This window comes from Cygnus olor, chromosome 10 (genome assembly GCF_009769625.2).
Source record: "Cygnus olor isolate bCygOlo1 chromosome 10, bCygOlo1.pri.v2, whole genome shotgun sequence".
In the NCBI taxonomy this organism is placed as follows: Eukaryota; Metazoa; Chordata; class Aves; order Anseriformes; family Anatidae; genus Cygnus; species Cygnus olor.
In genome coordinates, this window is record NC_049178.1 from 17,116,886 (window position 1) to 17,131,491 (window position 14,606).

At 47.8% G+C, this 14,606-nt stretch overlaps 1 protein-coding gene across 6 annotated transcripts in view; it reads right to left on the reverse strand.

Annotated features, from left to right (window-relative positions):
* Nucleotides 1–14,606, reverse strand: part of FRMD4B (FERM domain containing 4B) — a 114,877-nt gene that overhangs the window by 26,737 nt on the left and 73,534 nt on the right. For all 6 annotated transcript variants that reach the window (XM_040568475.1, XM_040568476.1, XM_040568479.1 and 3 more), the window contains exons 6-7: nucleotides 13,607–13,663; nucleotides 12,534–12,556 (exon numbers count right to left, since the gene is read on the reverse strand). In XM_040568475.1, coding sequence (XP_040424409.1) covers nucleotides 12,534–12,556; nucleotides 13,607–13,663 — 80 coding nt within the window. The remainder of the gene's footprint in view (nucleotides 1–12,533; nucleotides 12,557–13,606; nucleotides 13,664–14,606) is intronic.

Genomic DNA, 14,606 nt, shown 5'->3' on the forward strand with positions numbered 1-14,606 from the left:
GGAAGGAGTTTTCCTGGAGTTCACATTCTGCAGAAAGTTCAAATATTTTGGACTCTAGGCCCAGCCCAGAACAAAATCAAGGCTGTTGAAATATGTGAATGCAATTTGTCACAAAACCAACAACAAACAGCAGAATATTTTAAAACCTATTTGTAGGCATCAGTAAAATGGTGAATATTTTCTCCTTATATGCTCCATTAATTAATCAGCTGAAAGCTGCACGCCTCATTTCTGCAGGATTTCTGCATGCCTTCACAGCAGTGTGAACAAGCACGAACACGACTGTTCTGTGAAAAGAATGCACCAGTCATGTTCATCGGTATCTGCCTCGACTTCTGCAGCCAGGCTTTCCTTGAAGGTGTTTCCCTGCTCCCGAGCTCTGTTTTCATCAGCGTCCACTATTACAGATCCCGTCTGAGCCGTGTTGCCCCTCTTCCCTCAAAGCGGCTCGTGCGCACCCATGCACCCGAGGAGCAGATACCAGCACAGAAATCTGCTCTGACACCACACATCAGCCACTGCAGGTGGAGGAGGCAATGGAGGTGCACTGAACCACTCACACCTTCAGTCTCACAGCAGATGTCACATGGAAGGAGCAGTAAATTGAAACTTTTTGTGCCTCCAGCGAGCGCAGGCTAATTGCTCTCCAAGCTTCTTCCCCCAGCCCTGACAATGCGCCTCAACCCTGACTAAGAGGGACCACCTCTGGGGACCAGGAAACAGTTCAATCAACAGCCTATTTATTCTTCAGCGTCTTTGATGAAGTTGCCAAGAAGGGGGATGGTCAATTAGCACGCAGGAGCTGTTGTTTCTGAGCTCTGCAGCCGGAGCTCTTCTGCCAAGAATATGCACTTTTCTTTGCAAGCTGGCCAGCTCCCAGCTGCCACAAATGGGGACATCTGGGTAGAAAACCAGGATCTCTCCTCTCAGTGCTCATAGGGCCAGTGCTCACAAAAGCAAAAGGGGGGGTTATTCACCCCTTAAAAGCTTGTTGATTGTATCAAAAGGCTGTAAAACATCCCAGCTTGTGGTGCAGACAGGTTACCAGGGCTTTGTAGGGCCACATAAAAATGCAGACAGAGCTCATTCTCCTGAGGCCTCAGAAACCAGAGTAAAAATAAACCAAACCAAAAAGACCATCCTAAAGCTAAACAAAGCAAAACAAAATGAACAACAACAAAAAAAGAAAACAAAGCCCTGAGCAACCTGGTCTTAACACAGAGCTGACCCTTCTCAGAGCAACAGGCTGGTCTAGATGACCTCCTGAGCTCCATTCCAACTTAAATCATAAACTCAGGATAATTTATCATTAAAATAAAGATTTCCTACTATTTTAAGTCTAACTCATAACTGTAATGGCCGCATTAACAGACAGGGCTGGCAGGGAAATACAGTGAAGTAGGAGAGGGTTTCAGAAGGAAGCGATAACAAAATAGCTCATTTTTACCACACAAAAGGGTTGTTCCTCTAAATATAGGTTCTCAACACAAAAGATTCATAATCAGAGGTTTAATAGCAGGTCCCTAACCCCCCTATTTAGAAGCCTCGCTGCCATTGAACAACAAAACGCCCAAGCAAGGGCTGAGGCAGTGACGAGGCTGATGCTGGGAGACGAGAGCTGAGCCCCAGAGGTGCAGCCCCCTCTCTCCTGCCCCACTGCAGGGCAGGGCCACGGGTGATGCCTGAGCTGCCACCACAGCAGCTAGGTCAGGAGGTCCCAAGCTCTCCTTCACCAATCGTTACGGCATCAGCAGCCTCTCCAGCACTGTCTCTCCACAGAAACACCACCAACCTCAGCAGCTGTGTTCTACCACGCACGGAAATGCCACATTATGTCCCGCACGTTGGGACATCGGTGACTAAAGGGCTGCCATCACTTCCGTGCTGCGAGGCGGGACCCACCCCTCCAGCACCGACCCAGAACCGCGGGCCCTGGGGCAGTGCCTTAGCAGGCAGAGGCCAGGGAGCTGTGACGACTTTTTGAGGAGCTGGAGCTTCTCTGTTCTCCTGCCAACCTGCAAATCTACCCAATGTCTCATAATAGCAGCAAATACACTCCTTTTAGGAGGCCAAGTTGGCCCTTGGGACTTGCCTTTCTGAAGGGACCTGATCTCATAACTGGTTCAAACACAGTCATGTCTTGTCGATCTGCAGCTCTGCACCCTATCAAAATGGACTTATAAGGCCTGAACGTCTCTGAGAAGCCACATGAGAATTTTATTTTTTCCTTCATAATCCTAAAACTAAGCATGAAACAATCCTAGAAAAATGTGAAAGACCTGGAGAACAGGGCACAGCTCCTCGCACGCTGAACGCCTTCAGAGCAGGCTGGCACTCAGCAGCGCAGATCTGCTGACTGTGCACCCAAGGATTAGCATTTGGGATGATTCACAGCTTCATGGATAATAAAAGCCTCAAGTGGACCTCTTCCCTCCTTCAGCAGAGTTCATTATCACTTCATCTGCAGAGAGGAGACCAAGCACGTCTCCCCTTGACCCTTCGGATCACTTTCCCAAGCCCTCTGAGCCCCAGCCGTTCCCCAGAGGTGACGACTGCAGATAGCAGGAGCGACGGCTTGAATTATTACCTGTTCCTGTTCAGTTTCACAACAACCACAAGGCGATGCAGAAATCAGAGGGCAGCCAGCCCCGGCTCCAGATGCCCTGCCGCCCAAACAGCCGCCCAGCCGAGCGGACAACCGTCGTGCTCAGCATGGCCATGGGCAGCAGGACAGCTCTCCTCAGAGCCGCAGTAGACCCGGGCAGGAGGGACCGAGCAGCCCCTGCTCACTTTTTGTCTGATCCCCGCTACGGAGGGGGCTTCTTGACTGCTGCTTCTTGGCAGAAGGCCCACATATAAACTTTAAACCGCCCAGAGTCAACGGGACTGAACTTTTTTGGCAAAGGTTTGTTTATTTCCCAGGAGGGGAATCTAAGAGAACACTCGTCTCAAGTATTTTTCCACTATGGAGGAGAATGAAAGAAAACAAGCTGATAGACCCTTTCCTTTCCATTCCACCCTCTAAATGGGAGTTTCCTCCCCAGCAGGTACCGAGCAGAACTTGAACTGCTGTAGGCAATGTACATGCAAATCTACACCAGACCCTCCTCACACCGAGCATTAACTTTCATTTGGGGTATTGTGGGTTTGATTTTCTGCTCAGTACCAGCTCTACAGGGACTGAAGGGCAGCTCGTCTCTAAAATAACCAATTGCAATCGATAAACCACATGCCATACGAGTAGAAGTTCCCACATCCAAACTACTATCTCTAGCAGCAACCCAGTACTGATCCTATGTGCTTCCTACAGCCTGCTGACCTGCCAGGGAAACGTTACGTGTCTAAAACCCCACCAGAAAACTTGGTTCCTGGGGGGGAACCAAGTCAGACTACCCTGGCATGCTCTGCTGAAAGCACATTACTGAAATTAAAAAAGAGACATATTTATGCTCCCAGAAAGTGTATCCTCACAGCTTGTAATAGCATGATACAACACTCCCTGCCAGGCAAAGATTTAAAGAACTGTGCTAATTAAGACCATTTGTTAATGGCTGCCCAGGCTTTTCCCTGCGCCCACTGTCACAAACAGCTTATGCCTTTTGCTAATGCAGTAATTCAAGGCAATAGATGTAGATGTAATAAGACGTGGTTAATGAGATTAACATAAAATGTGAAGAGCAATAGACACACCCACAGCAGCAAAAGCAGTATGTTGGATGATATCATAAAAAGTTAACCCGCATCTTCTTTGTAAATATTAATACATCGATAAGAATAGGACTTCAGACAACTTTTAACTGACTAAAGTGACGGCAGGTGTGTGTCTCTACTGAACCATGTTGATAACACTCTACAAGGCAGGAATTTATCGCTGGGGAAAGTTCACCGTACAGTGATTTTCCTCTGTTCTCAAAGCCTCTTGTCCTCACATAAATACTTGCTCTTGTACTTCTGTGTGATCATTAGAAAGCTTCTCCTGGGTCCTTCTGAATGTGACTGCTTTACATTTGGTTTATTCTTGTAATGAATTTTAGGCACACCACCAGTGGAATTTAGAGTGGCCTTGTTTTTAGAAAACACTGACCAACTGCACAAGTTAACCAGAAAGCTATTTTACCGACACCAACAATCAGCAGCCACTTCTGAGAATCGCGTGCGAGACAGAGAAACGTGCAGCTTCACAGCTAAAGAAAAATACAGTATTACCCTGCACTGTGAAGATGCTTCAGAAATTTTCCGTTAAGATTTTTCCTCCTTATTCTGTTCAAGATGTTTGAAGCTAGTGATATGAATGATTAAAGGCTAACTGCACAACAACAACCCGTGCTGCTGCCTACAGCCCAGCCCGGTCCCACAGTGGGCAGACTGAGGGTGGCATCACCGAGGTCTCCACGTTGTTCCCCTTCCCTATGACCTTAGATGACAGGCAGCAACACAGGCTGTCACCTTACAGCTGGACTGCTTCGGCAACAGGTGCATTTCCTGTAGTTTTTTGTTTTGTTTTAAAATAAACAGAAGGGCCGAGCAGGCTGCCTCGCACGCTCCCGTGGAGGCTGGTCTGTCCTCCAAGGTACTACACGAAACAGGTGTGGGGAGCAAGCAGCAAAGCAAGGGGGGAAAAATGAGCAGGGTTAAAAGTGCAAGAGAAAAAAGGCAGGGAAGGAAGACAGAGCAGGGAAGGTAAGGGGAGAGACAATTGATTTAGCAGCATTTGAGTAAGTCAGAGCAGCAGGATCTTGGCAGCAGGATTTTGAAATGCACTCTCTGACAAATCCTCTTTTGTGACAAATGCCAGACGTTTCCCATCATTTCCCAGCCTTTCAGTTTATGGTGTGATGGCACACTCAAGAAAGTTATTTTTCCATTGAAGGAAGACCAGGACCCAGAAAGGCCACGAACATGGGGCTCCCATCTGCACAGGGCAGCCAGAGCCTCCCCCCAGCAGCGGGGAGCTACGTCAGGCAGGCAAAAGTTTGCCACTTGAACACCAGATAAGAACCACCTGCTCAGAAAGGTATTTGAAGGAGCATTTTTAAGAGCCTTCCAAAGCCTGTACATGAGAAGGAACATGATAAAGATTGCAGATGGCTTTTTCCAATGCCAAGCAAATGTTTTGGGCTTGTTGCATATCTATGCTGGGGCCATGCTGCTAGCCCAAGGCTTTCCATGCTGTGCTGCAACATCAGTTTTAGAGCCCGACCTTCAGCTCCAGCCCTGCTCTTTTAGGCTAATTTCTCAGCTTCCCAAGTCCCCCACTGACTTTCTGAAAAAGCAGCAGCAGCACCTGCTCATCTCACAGGGGTTTGGTGACTCCATGAGTCGGCTTCTGGAAAATGTAGCAAGAACACCACAGAAAAAGCAACATCTTTTATAGCAGCTCTCTGAATGCACCTCTCTCTCTGAGGACATGGGAACCAGACAAATGAATGTGAGATGCTCCTGGAGCCCCCTGGCCGATGAGGCACCATTCATATTTTCCCTTTTGCAGGCAGGGAGCAGGGTTCTCCATGGGCAGAGAAGATCTGTGACCTGAACAAGCCCTAAACTCTCACTTCGTTTACAGCTCTTGGTGTGAAGACAAAGTCTTCAAAGTATTAGTACCTCTTGAACAAAACACCCACGGCTGTTGATGGCTAATGGTCCCACAGCCCTGGTGCCACACATCCTCATTTATGAAGCTGCAGCGCGTGTTAGCAGGGCTTCTTGGTCAGTGCAGACAAAGCAGAACGGCTCTGCTTTACCTGGGGATTCACTGTAAAGCAAAATATGGCTATTCACAGCCAACACAACGCTTGAAGGATCCCAAGCCCTTCCTCGCAACAACCCACTATTATTTCTAACACTCACGCTTTCTTCCTGTTCGCACAAAAGTCAGATTAGCCACATTAGTTGTGGTTTTTTAGCATGTCTGAGTGCAGCAGCAAAGCTCAAAGCTTGTTATCACAGCTCTGTGTGCTGATACAGAGATACACGCAACCACAAGAAAAATAAAGCATCCAAGTAACAATAAAGGCCCGACGAGTCTGCAAAAGCAAGAAGCTGATGCTGAAAAGCTGTCATCCCATTTCCTGTAGGCACAAAACACACACTGCTGGTTAGATCCCAAACACCACGAGGAAGGAAAAACAAATGAGGATTTTCTTGCCTCTTTTTTTTTTTTTTTTTTTTTTTTTTTTTTTTTTTTTTTTTTTTTTTTTTTTTTTTTTTTTTTTTTTGTCTGGAGGCAGACCAGAGCTCAGACTGCTGCTTGCAGCCTGTGGTGCAGGACTGGAGAACCTCTGAGCACGCACAAAAGCCCTCCCTAGGTGGCTGGGTTGTACCCACCATAGCACTGCTTCTTTGAGCTAAAAGTGTCTTAAATGAAAAGATGAAGAACTGAAAGAAAAGACTGCTGAAGGATCCTTACATATGACAAAACACCATGACCCCTTTTGCTGCCCCTCTGGAAACTGTACTAACATCACGCATATAAAATACAGAAATATGTTACTTACCCAACTGCCATAATTATGTGTAACTATTAGAATTACACTATAGTATGCAAGCAGCAAATCCCCAGAGATCAAAATATTAAATTACTCAAAGCATTCTCCTTCTTTCTCTGTTTAATTCTTTGCTCACTTCATTCTCTGCTTCCACCTAATTCAGGCTAACTCATCTGCTGCATAATAAGCATACTACACAAATTCCTCAGGAGCCCTTATAATTTCCTATTTTAAAATTGTTCTGTTAAAAAAAACCCACAATGCTAAAATGACAGCATTTCAGAGATGACACATGCTTCGGTCTGCCCTGAACTTTACAAGTAGCACTAGCAGAAAAGAAATGTTGGTGTTAAGTCTAGCAGAAAATTGGTGTCTTAAACACAATTTTTTGTAATTGCACTTAGTCTACAGAATGAATTTCAGCTTTTTACTGAAGAGAAAAAAAAAAAGACACCAGGAAAGAACAACATTTTCATCTCAGAACTACCGCCTGAGTGTTTTGGGAGATGGAGTTAGAGAGCTCAGTGGCTCCTTCACTACACGTTTCACACGATACACTTGGGGGTAGGATTCTGAACATGAACTCAAGAAAAGCGAGAGACTTGCATGCAGCTATGGAAAAATTACTAGTTTTCAACCAGCTTTTCTTTCAAGAGAGTATAAAATTCAGTTAATCAGAGAGAGATCTGTGTGAAAGTGGGTATCTGATATTTGTAAAGTAGGGAAGTCACCACTGTATGAAATACATATCAAACATGACTTTCCTTTCCCTAAGATTGCTTATTTACCACCTCGGTTCTTTACATGTTCCAAATGAAGTGAAATACATAATCACCTCCCTCGGCAAACAGGGTCTAAGTTAAATCTGTGCTCGTCGTGTTCCACGTTTTAGTTATTCATTGCCACAGCGAGGGCAGGAACGCACAGAGCTGGGTTCGACTGAGCCAGAGTTAATGGTTCACGAGCATGTGCCTAGCAAGGCATTTAAAGAAAAAGGGCACAGAGCGGAGTCGCAGCTGAAAGGCAAAACACAGTGACTCACTCGGCAAACAAGAAACTGTAGAGCAAAGCGAGGGCAAGCACAGCACCAGACCGCTCAGCGCTGATTTCCCAGCTGCGCGGACACGACCTCCAGGGAGCAGTGGGCTATGCTGGGGAGAGCCTCTGTAAACACCACTGCACAGGCATCTAAAATATGCAATTGCATTAAAAGGAAAATCCAAACCTAAACTGAGCTGGTGTCTATGACAGGCACCAGACGGATGCCTTGAGAACGTGGATCCTCCCGGCTCGTTTATGTCACCCACCGGTACGGCCTGAACCCTGCTTGGAAGGAAATCCTTTGGGGCTGCCAGAGGCACCAGGCTGTGCTCAGGCTGAGAACACCACCACCACGGCCCCTTGTGGGGGTACACACGAGGTGGGCTCCCCATGCACCGCACAGATCCCTCCCAGACCTCCCCAGGATGGGAAAATAGGGACAGTGGGGGAATCTGCTCCAAATCTGTGCTTCTGCTTTGCCCCAAATCCTGGCTGTGGCCACACCTGGGGTTTGGTCATTTGGACCTGGTGAGATTTCCCAAAACAGGCCGGACAAGCCAGCTCCAACAATTCTCAGGCGTGTCCTGCTTCTGATGCCAAGCTGGTCCTCGGGTAAGCGCTGCAGGTAGCAGGTGCTTCGCTGTCAGACACCCCCTGCCTTCTCCTGAGCACCTATTTCCTAACACTGCCCACATCACCATTTCCACGTTCATTTCCACCAAGAGATTCTCCCTCCAGCAATCATACTCCCAAGCAAATACTACCCAAAACCTAAGAGTTACTGCTCATCTTAATTAGGAGCAAATTCCTGATGCCAGTTTTCTGCACCTAGACCAAGCACTTATTTTGTTCTTTGATAAAGTTTGTAAAGTTTGGAGCTTCTGAGCCAGTTCCTCTATCGCCTCAGCCAGCAAACGTATCTTTCACACAAAGCTCTTCCTGCTGCAGACTGCGTTTATCACCCACGTAATGATAAACCCCAGTGTCTCACACTTGTCAGCTATCAGGAATTCATTATTTTGTCTGTGTTATGTTACACCAGTCAGGAGTTATCTTTGCAGCCCACAGACCAGAATCAAAACCGAATGTGTCAGCTATTTAAAGAGAATGGAAGCCCTCCTCCAGCAACTTCATCAACTTGCAGGGAGCGGGGCTGCCTTGCAGTCCTGGAAGTGTTATTGTGGAAAAGGAGATCCAAGATTAGCAGTCAGAAAAACCTTTTTTCAAAAGTCACTTTCTTGGTATAGTCCAAGCAGCTAATCTGATTTTAATAAACTCTCTAACATTAGAAGCACAGCATTTTTGGTATTGTCAGTCATCACGTCTCTCTTTTTTCAAGCTACAAAGAAACATAACGCTATCTACTATTGTACAGCATTTCTGAGGGCAGATGCGTAGTCTGTAAACTAAGTACAAGTAAACCATTTATTTTCCAAGGAGGCAAGACTTCACATATTGCATATTTACACGGTGAATAATTTCCAGCCTGATCTTGTAATTATTCTGATTGGGTCTCTTTAAAATTTAAACAAAACTCCTAAAATAAATAGAACATACACTTCCCCCCCCCAAAAAAAAAAAAAAAATAAAATTCAACCGTGCCAGAAGCTGCAACTTGAATCAAATTCTCTTTTTAAAGCCCTTGCAGAAATTTTAAAAATTCAACGTTTTTTAAAACCATGGTTGCAGCTTTCTTCTGTTTCATTTGCAACCATGCAAGTGGATGACTGCGTTTAAGGAACACAACTTCAAAACTACGCTAACGTTCGCGACTTGCATCTTGTTTGGGGTTCTTAACGTAGGAGCTGGAGAAGATGGATGAGGAATCGGTTCAAAGAGAGAAACAGTCAGCTGAGAGTCCTAGATCAGGCGTGGGCAGCGAACACGAGCAAGCATCACATCCCTCCTCTTGAGCCAAGCGCCCCAAGCCATTCCGCAGGAAGGCAGAGGGCCGTCGACGTGCAGCATCCCAAACTTGCTGCCAGCATCACAAACACAAACCTCTCAGAGGAAACCTGTGCCTGTCTCAACCCTGACGCTGCCCCACACCCGGGAGAGATGCGGCACCTCCGCGGCACGCTCTGCATCACACAGATGGGGTGACTACTGATCGTGGCCGGGATCACCCATCCAGTAAACAGGAACAGGAACTGGGCGTGCGGTGAGCTGCACCACTGCGGCATGTTGCCATCTTTGCTAATAATTCCTCCCGCGGCCCGTGGTAATTTTAGGCCACCTTTGAGAAACCAGAGCGATCCGAAAAGGGCAGCCCTGCACTGGGCATGCCGTGGGTGTAACTCCGAAGCCTGTACTTAACAGCCTGTAAGGCTTTATCAAGATGTCTTCAAACCACTGTCTTTTCAAAGTGGGACTTGAGTGTTTTGTGTTAATCTCTGAAAGACAGAGCGCGTACCCTGGTGCCAGGAGGGCAGCCCAGCACCCTGGGGACCCACCACCGCACGTCACCTGCAGGGGCCAAGCCCCAGGGACCCTCGTGTGGCCGTGCTGGCACTGCTACTGGACTGCGAGGGCTCCCCAGGGTCACCTCCGTGGTGTAGGAAACAGAAGTTTTTACTTCCTCCAAGTGCCCGCACGTCAGGTTTGCTCGCTGAAAATGAACAGATTTCCAAAGAATGTGCTCACCCACTCAGCCCAGGACGAGGGCGGGTGGCTCTCGGGAGATTACTGCGCTCTTCCAGCAAGGCCTTATCTGAGAATTTGAGCAGCGGGTTGGGAAAGGGGTTACTGGAGAGAGGCAGGAGTTTAAAGCGCTCGTACCCTGGTACCGGTCTGTGTATTCCCACCTGGAGTCAGCAAGAGGGACATGTGCCTCCCAAAAAGCTCCCAGGAGGCGTGTGACACAAGCAGAGCTCACCAGCGCTGCCTGGACTGGCCCTTTTTAACTCCCAGCACGCTAATCTCCAGGACTTCGGGCGATTCCTGTATCTACCGGGAGTTCATTCAGCACTAATCCTACATAAGAAAAAAAAAAATTAACCAGGCTGTTCTCACGTAAGCATAAGTGGTGCAAGAGCTGCATTCCAGAGGGTGACTCAAAGTGGGATTGCCAAACGATAGCGCACGGTGAACACATCGAAGCAAGGCACCGCAGACGGGGGCAACCACACGGCACGAAGAGCAGACAGGCTGCAGGACAGCGTCCCTGCTCTCACCGCTACGTTTGCCAGGGAGAGCAGTCACACAGTATCTTTGTTAGATACGCCGGTAATTAAGCTAGTGCTTTATCATCAGCGGTCCAAATGACCACTTGTGATATGTAAAACCGAATTCCTTCACTTCTGGTGGCTGGGACAGCTGGCCATGCTCATTTGATATGGAGGCATAACTTTTTTCTTTTTTAAATACAGTGAAAGCAATTGCCACAGCCATGATCTTCTGCAAAAGGCAACTCTGAGGAAGAGCTGCACTTGGAAAAGGAAATCAGTCTTGTAGCACACCTCTTCCCTCCAATTTTGTTTAAATACTTTTGAAGGTACCCACAGGTGACCCACGCCTTCCAACCTGTCAGCTGAGGCATGTGAAATAACCACGTACACTGTTCCTGTGCATGTGAAGCAATGCTTACAAACCTATTTATTGCAAATGATAAGGAGTCAGAGTTAAGTTCAAACCACAGAAGGGAGGTTTTAACTATAAAGGTAGGTTTTAACCTTAACCTCTTTTCTTGAGAACTTGTACCAGGTTAAGAGAGCCCACGCCACCAGCGGCTGCAGCTTAACAAGTCACTTCTTGTCAAGTGAACTGTGGTAACGTGAGTTCTCTGTCCCTAAATTAAGGGAAGCTTTGGGAATCACTGTGAAATCAGGCAAGATGAGCAGTCTTTCTGGTGAAAAGGGCAGCATGCTGCGGCTATAAGCAATATCCTGTGGGTCAGAAAGCAGGTCTACCGCATGAATAGGAACAGAAATCATCTGTAGAGCCAGCCCAGCCAGCTGATCTTAGTCACAAGGACATCTTTTCCTCCCTGCAGGCATGACAGCACACCAACAAAAAGCAGAGGGAGATTGGTGATGGACTTCACACAAAGTGTGTCCTTCAGTGAAGCAAAGACCAGCACTTGGAGAAGGGGGCTTGGACCGAAGAAGTGGCACTGAGCTGACAAACACACGCTGCAGGAAGAGCAGAGGATGCCTCTGCTGCTGGTTTTGGCAGCCAGGTGCAGCTCATCACCTGCGTTTTTGCAGGTAGCTCTCTGCTGAGCATTCTCAAAACACGTCTGTTGTAGCAGGAGAGCTGTTGCAGCAAAAGTGTAACCACATCGCTCCTCCTATATGGAAGCTCAGCAAGTAGTAAAACATTAACGCAACCAAAGCTGACCTTTTGAATTTCTATTTGCTTAGCGAGCTGTTTCTAATTGAAGGTCTTTTCCCCGGGCTCCAACAGCTCTGAGTGCGACCCCAGCTCCCCTTACAGCCCCCAGTGCTGGTTACCCAAACCAGTGCACGGAGGTGAACCCGCAGAAAGCGATTTCCAAGGGCAAGCACCCTGGGTGTGGTGTATGCAGCTTCAAACAGCCAAAGCGCAGCGAGAGGCTCGCACGCCAGCCACAGCACAAGTGTTGGGTCAGGTGCGGGCAGGGGGAGGCCCCAGGGCAGCTGCAGAAGAAAGCAGCTCATTGACTTCGGTGGGCAGCTGGCGAGCTCCACAGCCCCCTGCACGCGCTGCTGCTGGGCGGGCAGGGGCACGGGCAGGGTTGGACCCAAGCTGCAAGGCTGTTTTCTCCCCGTCCCACTCAGGCGCGCACGTTAGGGGAGGAGAGCAAAGAGGGATGGCCTGAAAATTGGTTTGATTCAGAGCCTGTTCACAAAAGGACTTACTCACCCTGCGGACTCAGATTTTATCCAGCCTAGCGGTGCATTTCGCTTTCTACAGCCGCTGCTCCTGGCTGGACCTCACCCCCCCATTTCTGATTGTTTGAAACACAATGCAAACCAACAAAAACACATCCATCAAGCACATTAGGATTAGAAAGGAAAATGTTATTACCTGGAATAGTCCCCTTTAGCTTCCTACAATTGAAAAACAGTGACAGAATTAAAACACGATCTCTTCAAAAGTCCTCGGTTTTCCCAGCATTGTTCGCTGCCCCACTCCCACAGCTTTTTGGCTGGATCCCGACCTCAGCTCCACTCATGCAGAGCCCAGAGGCTGCCTGCATGCACTCAGGAACAGAGCTTGGCCCTTTACGCTTCCAGCTGTAGATTATCCACCTACACCATAAATAATTCTGCTTCTAGAAGGGGGATGAATTTCATGATCCAAATCAAACGTCTCTTTTACTGCATGAGAAGCGAAATACAGTTCTCTCTCTGGCCAACCAAGCCCAGCTGAAGGTCAGCTTTATGAGCAGGTCAAACTTTTGGGAGGAACTGTGCTCGCTTCAGATAGAAGCAGCTCGGGCAGATCAAGGCACTGCAGCTTTGCTGGAGTATTTTGTCAGCGACAATGTGTGTGTGGGAGGGAGGCCACAGAGAATCGACATTTTAAAGGTGGATATTTATTTCACAGAACCTGGTAAATAACCAAAGGACAACACAATAACCTGAGGACAACACAACTTGATGAAGGGGAGAAAAAATTAACGTAATTTAAGATAATAGCCATATAAAATATGTGCTCTGAAAGAAAAATTCACAGGCATAACACAAGATTTAGCTACAGTATTATACCCTTCTCTTTCTTCCCAGATCTCTAGCATATAGTTAAATTAGAAGAGTAAGTGATACATTGGATAGAAACCTGCACAAATAAGTTACTTCCCTTGAACTTTTCCTCCTTCCTTCACTCCTCCAATTTAAAATTCCACAAATATACATTTTTTCACCTAACCTAAAAGAAAAACAGCTCCCAACATTTGTAGCATTTTTTTCCCCTCTTCAGCTACAGAGAACATGAACTACGCTGCATGGTTCTTTCTGCGCAGAGTGGAGGGAAAAAAAGGCAGAAAGGCAGCACACAGCTGAGCTAACAAGTCAAGGGGCTGCCACATGCCAAAGCCGCAGAGTTGCTGATACGAGAAAGTCACCGTGCACCTCCAGGCACGAGAAAGAAGAGCTTACCTGCAAAATCAGGGCTGCCAACTTGAAGACGGTCTCGCTCTCGACCTCGATCTGCCCCTGTGCACGGAGAGAGGAGAAGGTGAGCGCTGGGAGCCCCGCACCGCCCGCCCCCTGAGACCACGCCGGCGGGCTGGGACGCCCGCCTGCCGAGGGAAGTTCACGCAGGGTTTGGTCATACAGGGTTTTGGCGAGCAGCATCGCTTCTGCCAGCAGCAGCTGGGGGGGAGCCCAGGCTCCGAGCGAGTCCCAGCCCTCTCGCCGCCCCGGGACTATTTCTCCCCTTCCGTGAACACTTGCTGTGTGCACACGGACACAGAGCGTCCGTTCCCACCTCCCCCGGTCTCTCTCTCCCCCCCCCCCCCCTTTTCATGCCATCGCGTGTTGTCTTTCTAAATCTTTGTTTTATTGCACACACCCTGTCAGGTACCTGATCCTGCACATTTTAAAAAACTTGCCGTGAAGAGAGCAGGTTGCAGTACAGGTATTTATGGCTCTAAGCACACCACCTCCCCAAGGCAGAGGCCTCGGCTTTGTTTTGATGGTGGTATGCACACCCATGATGCTAGATAAATGCTGCTTATTAATCACGAGGCTATTATAACTAATTTTCTTTTACCACACACAGTCTGGAGATCTTACAGCCTCCAAATCCTGCAAGTACATGTGTTTTATTGCAATGCTCAGAGGAGCTCTACAGCCTCCCACCCTGGAAAGCTCAGTTCTTGACCCCACTCCAAAACCAGGCAGAGTCTTGCAGTCATGGTCTGAGAGCACAACACACTCGGTGACTTCAGAAGTGTGCAGCTGGTAAATGCTAAAGCATCAGAAGTACACATGTATCTTTTTTTCTTTCCTTTTTTAAAGCTTGCAATCGTAAGTGCAATCTTTCCAGATCAGCCTCTAGCAAGCAGAAATCCTGGTCTTGGTTCTATCTTGGGACCAGCAATAAGACTGGAAGAGTAAAGGAAACACACTTAAAGTTTGACACTGTCAGAGCTAC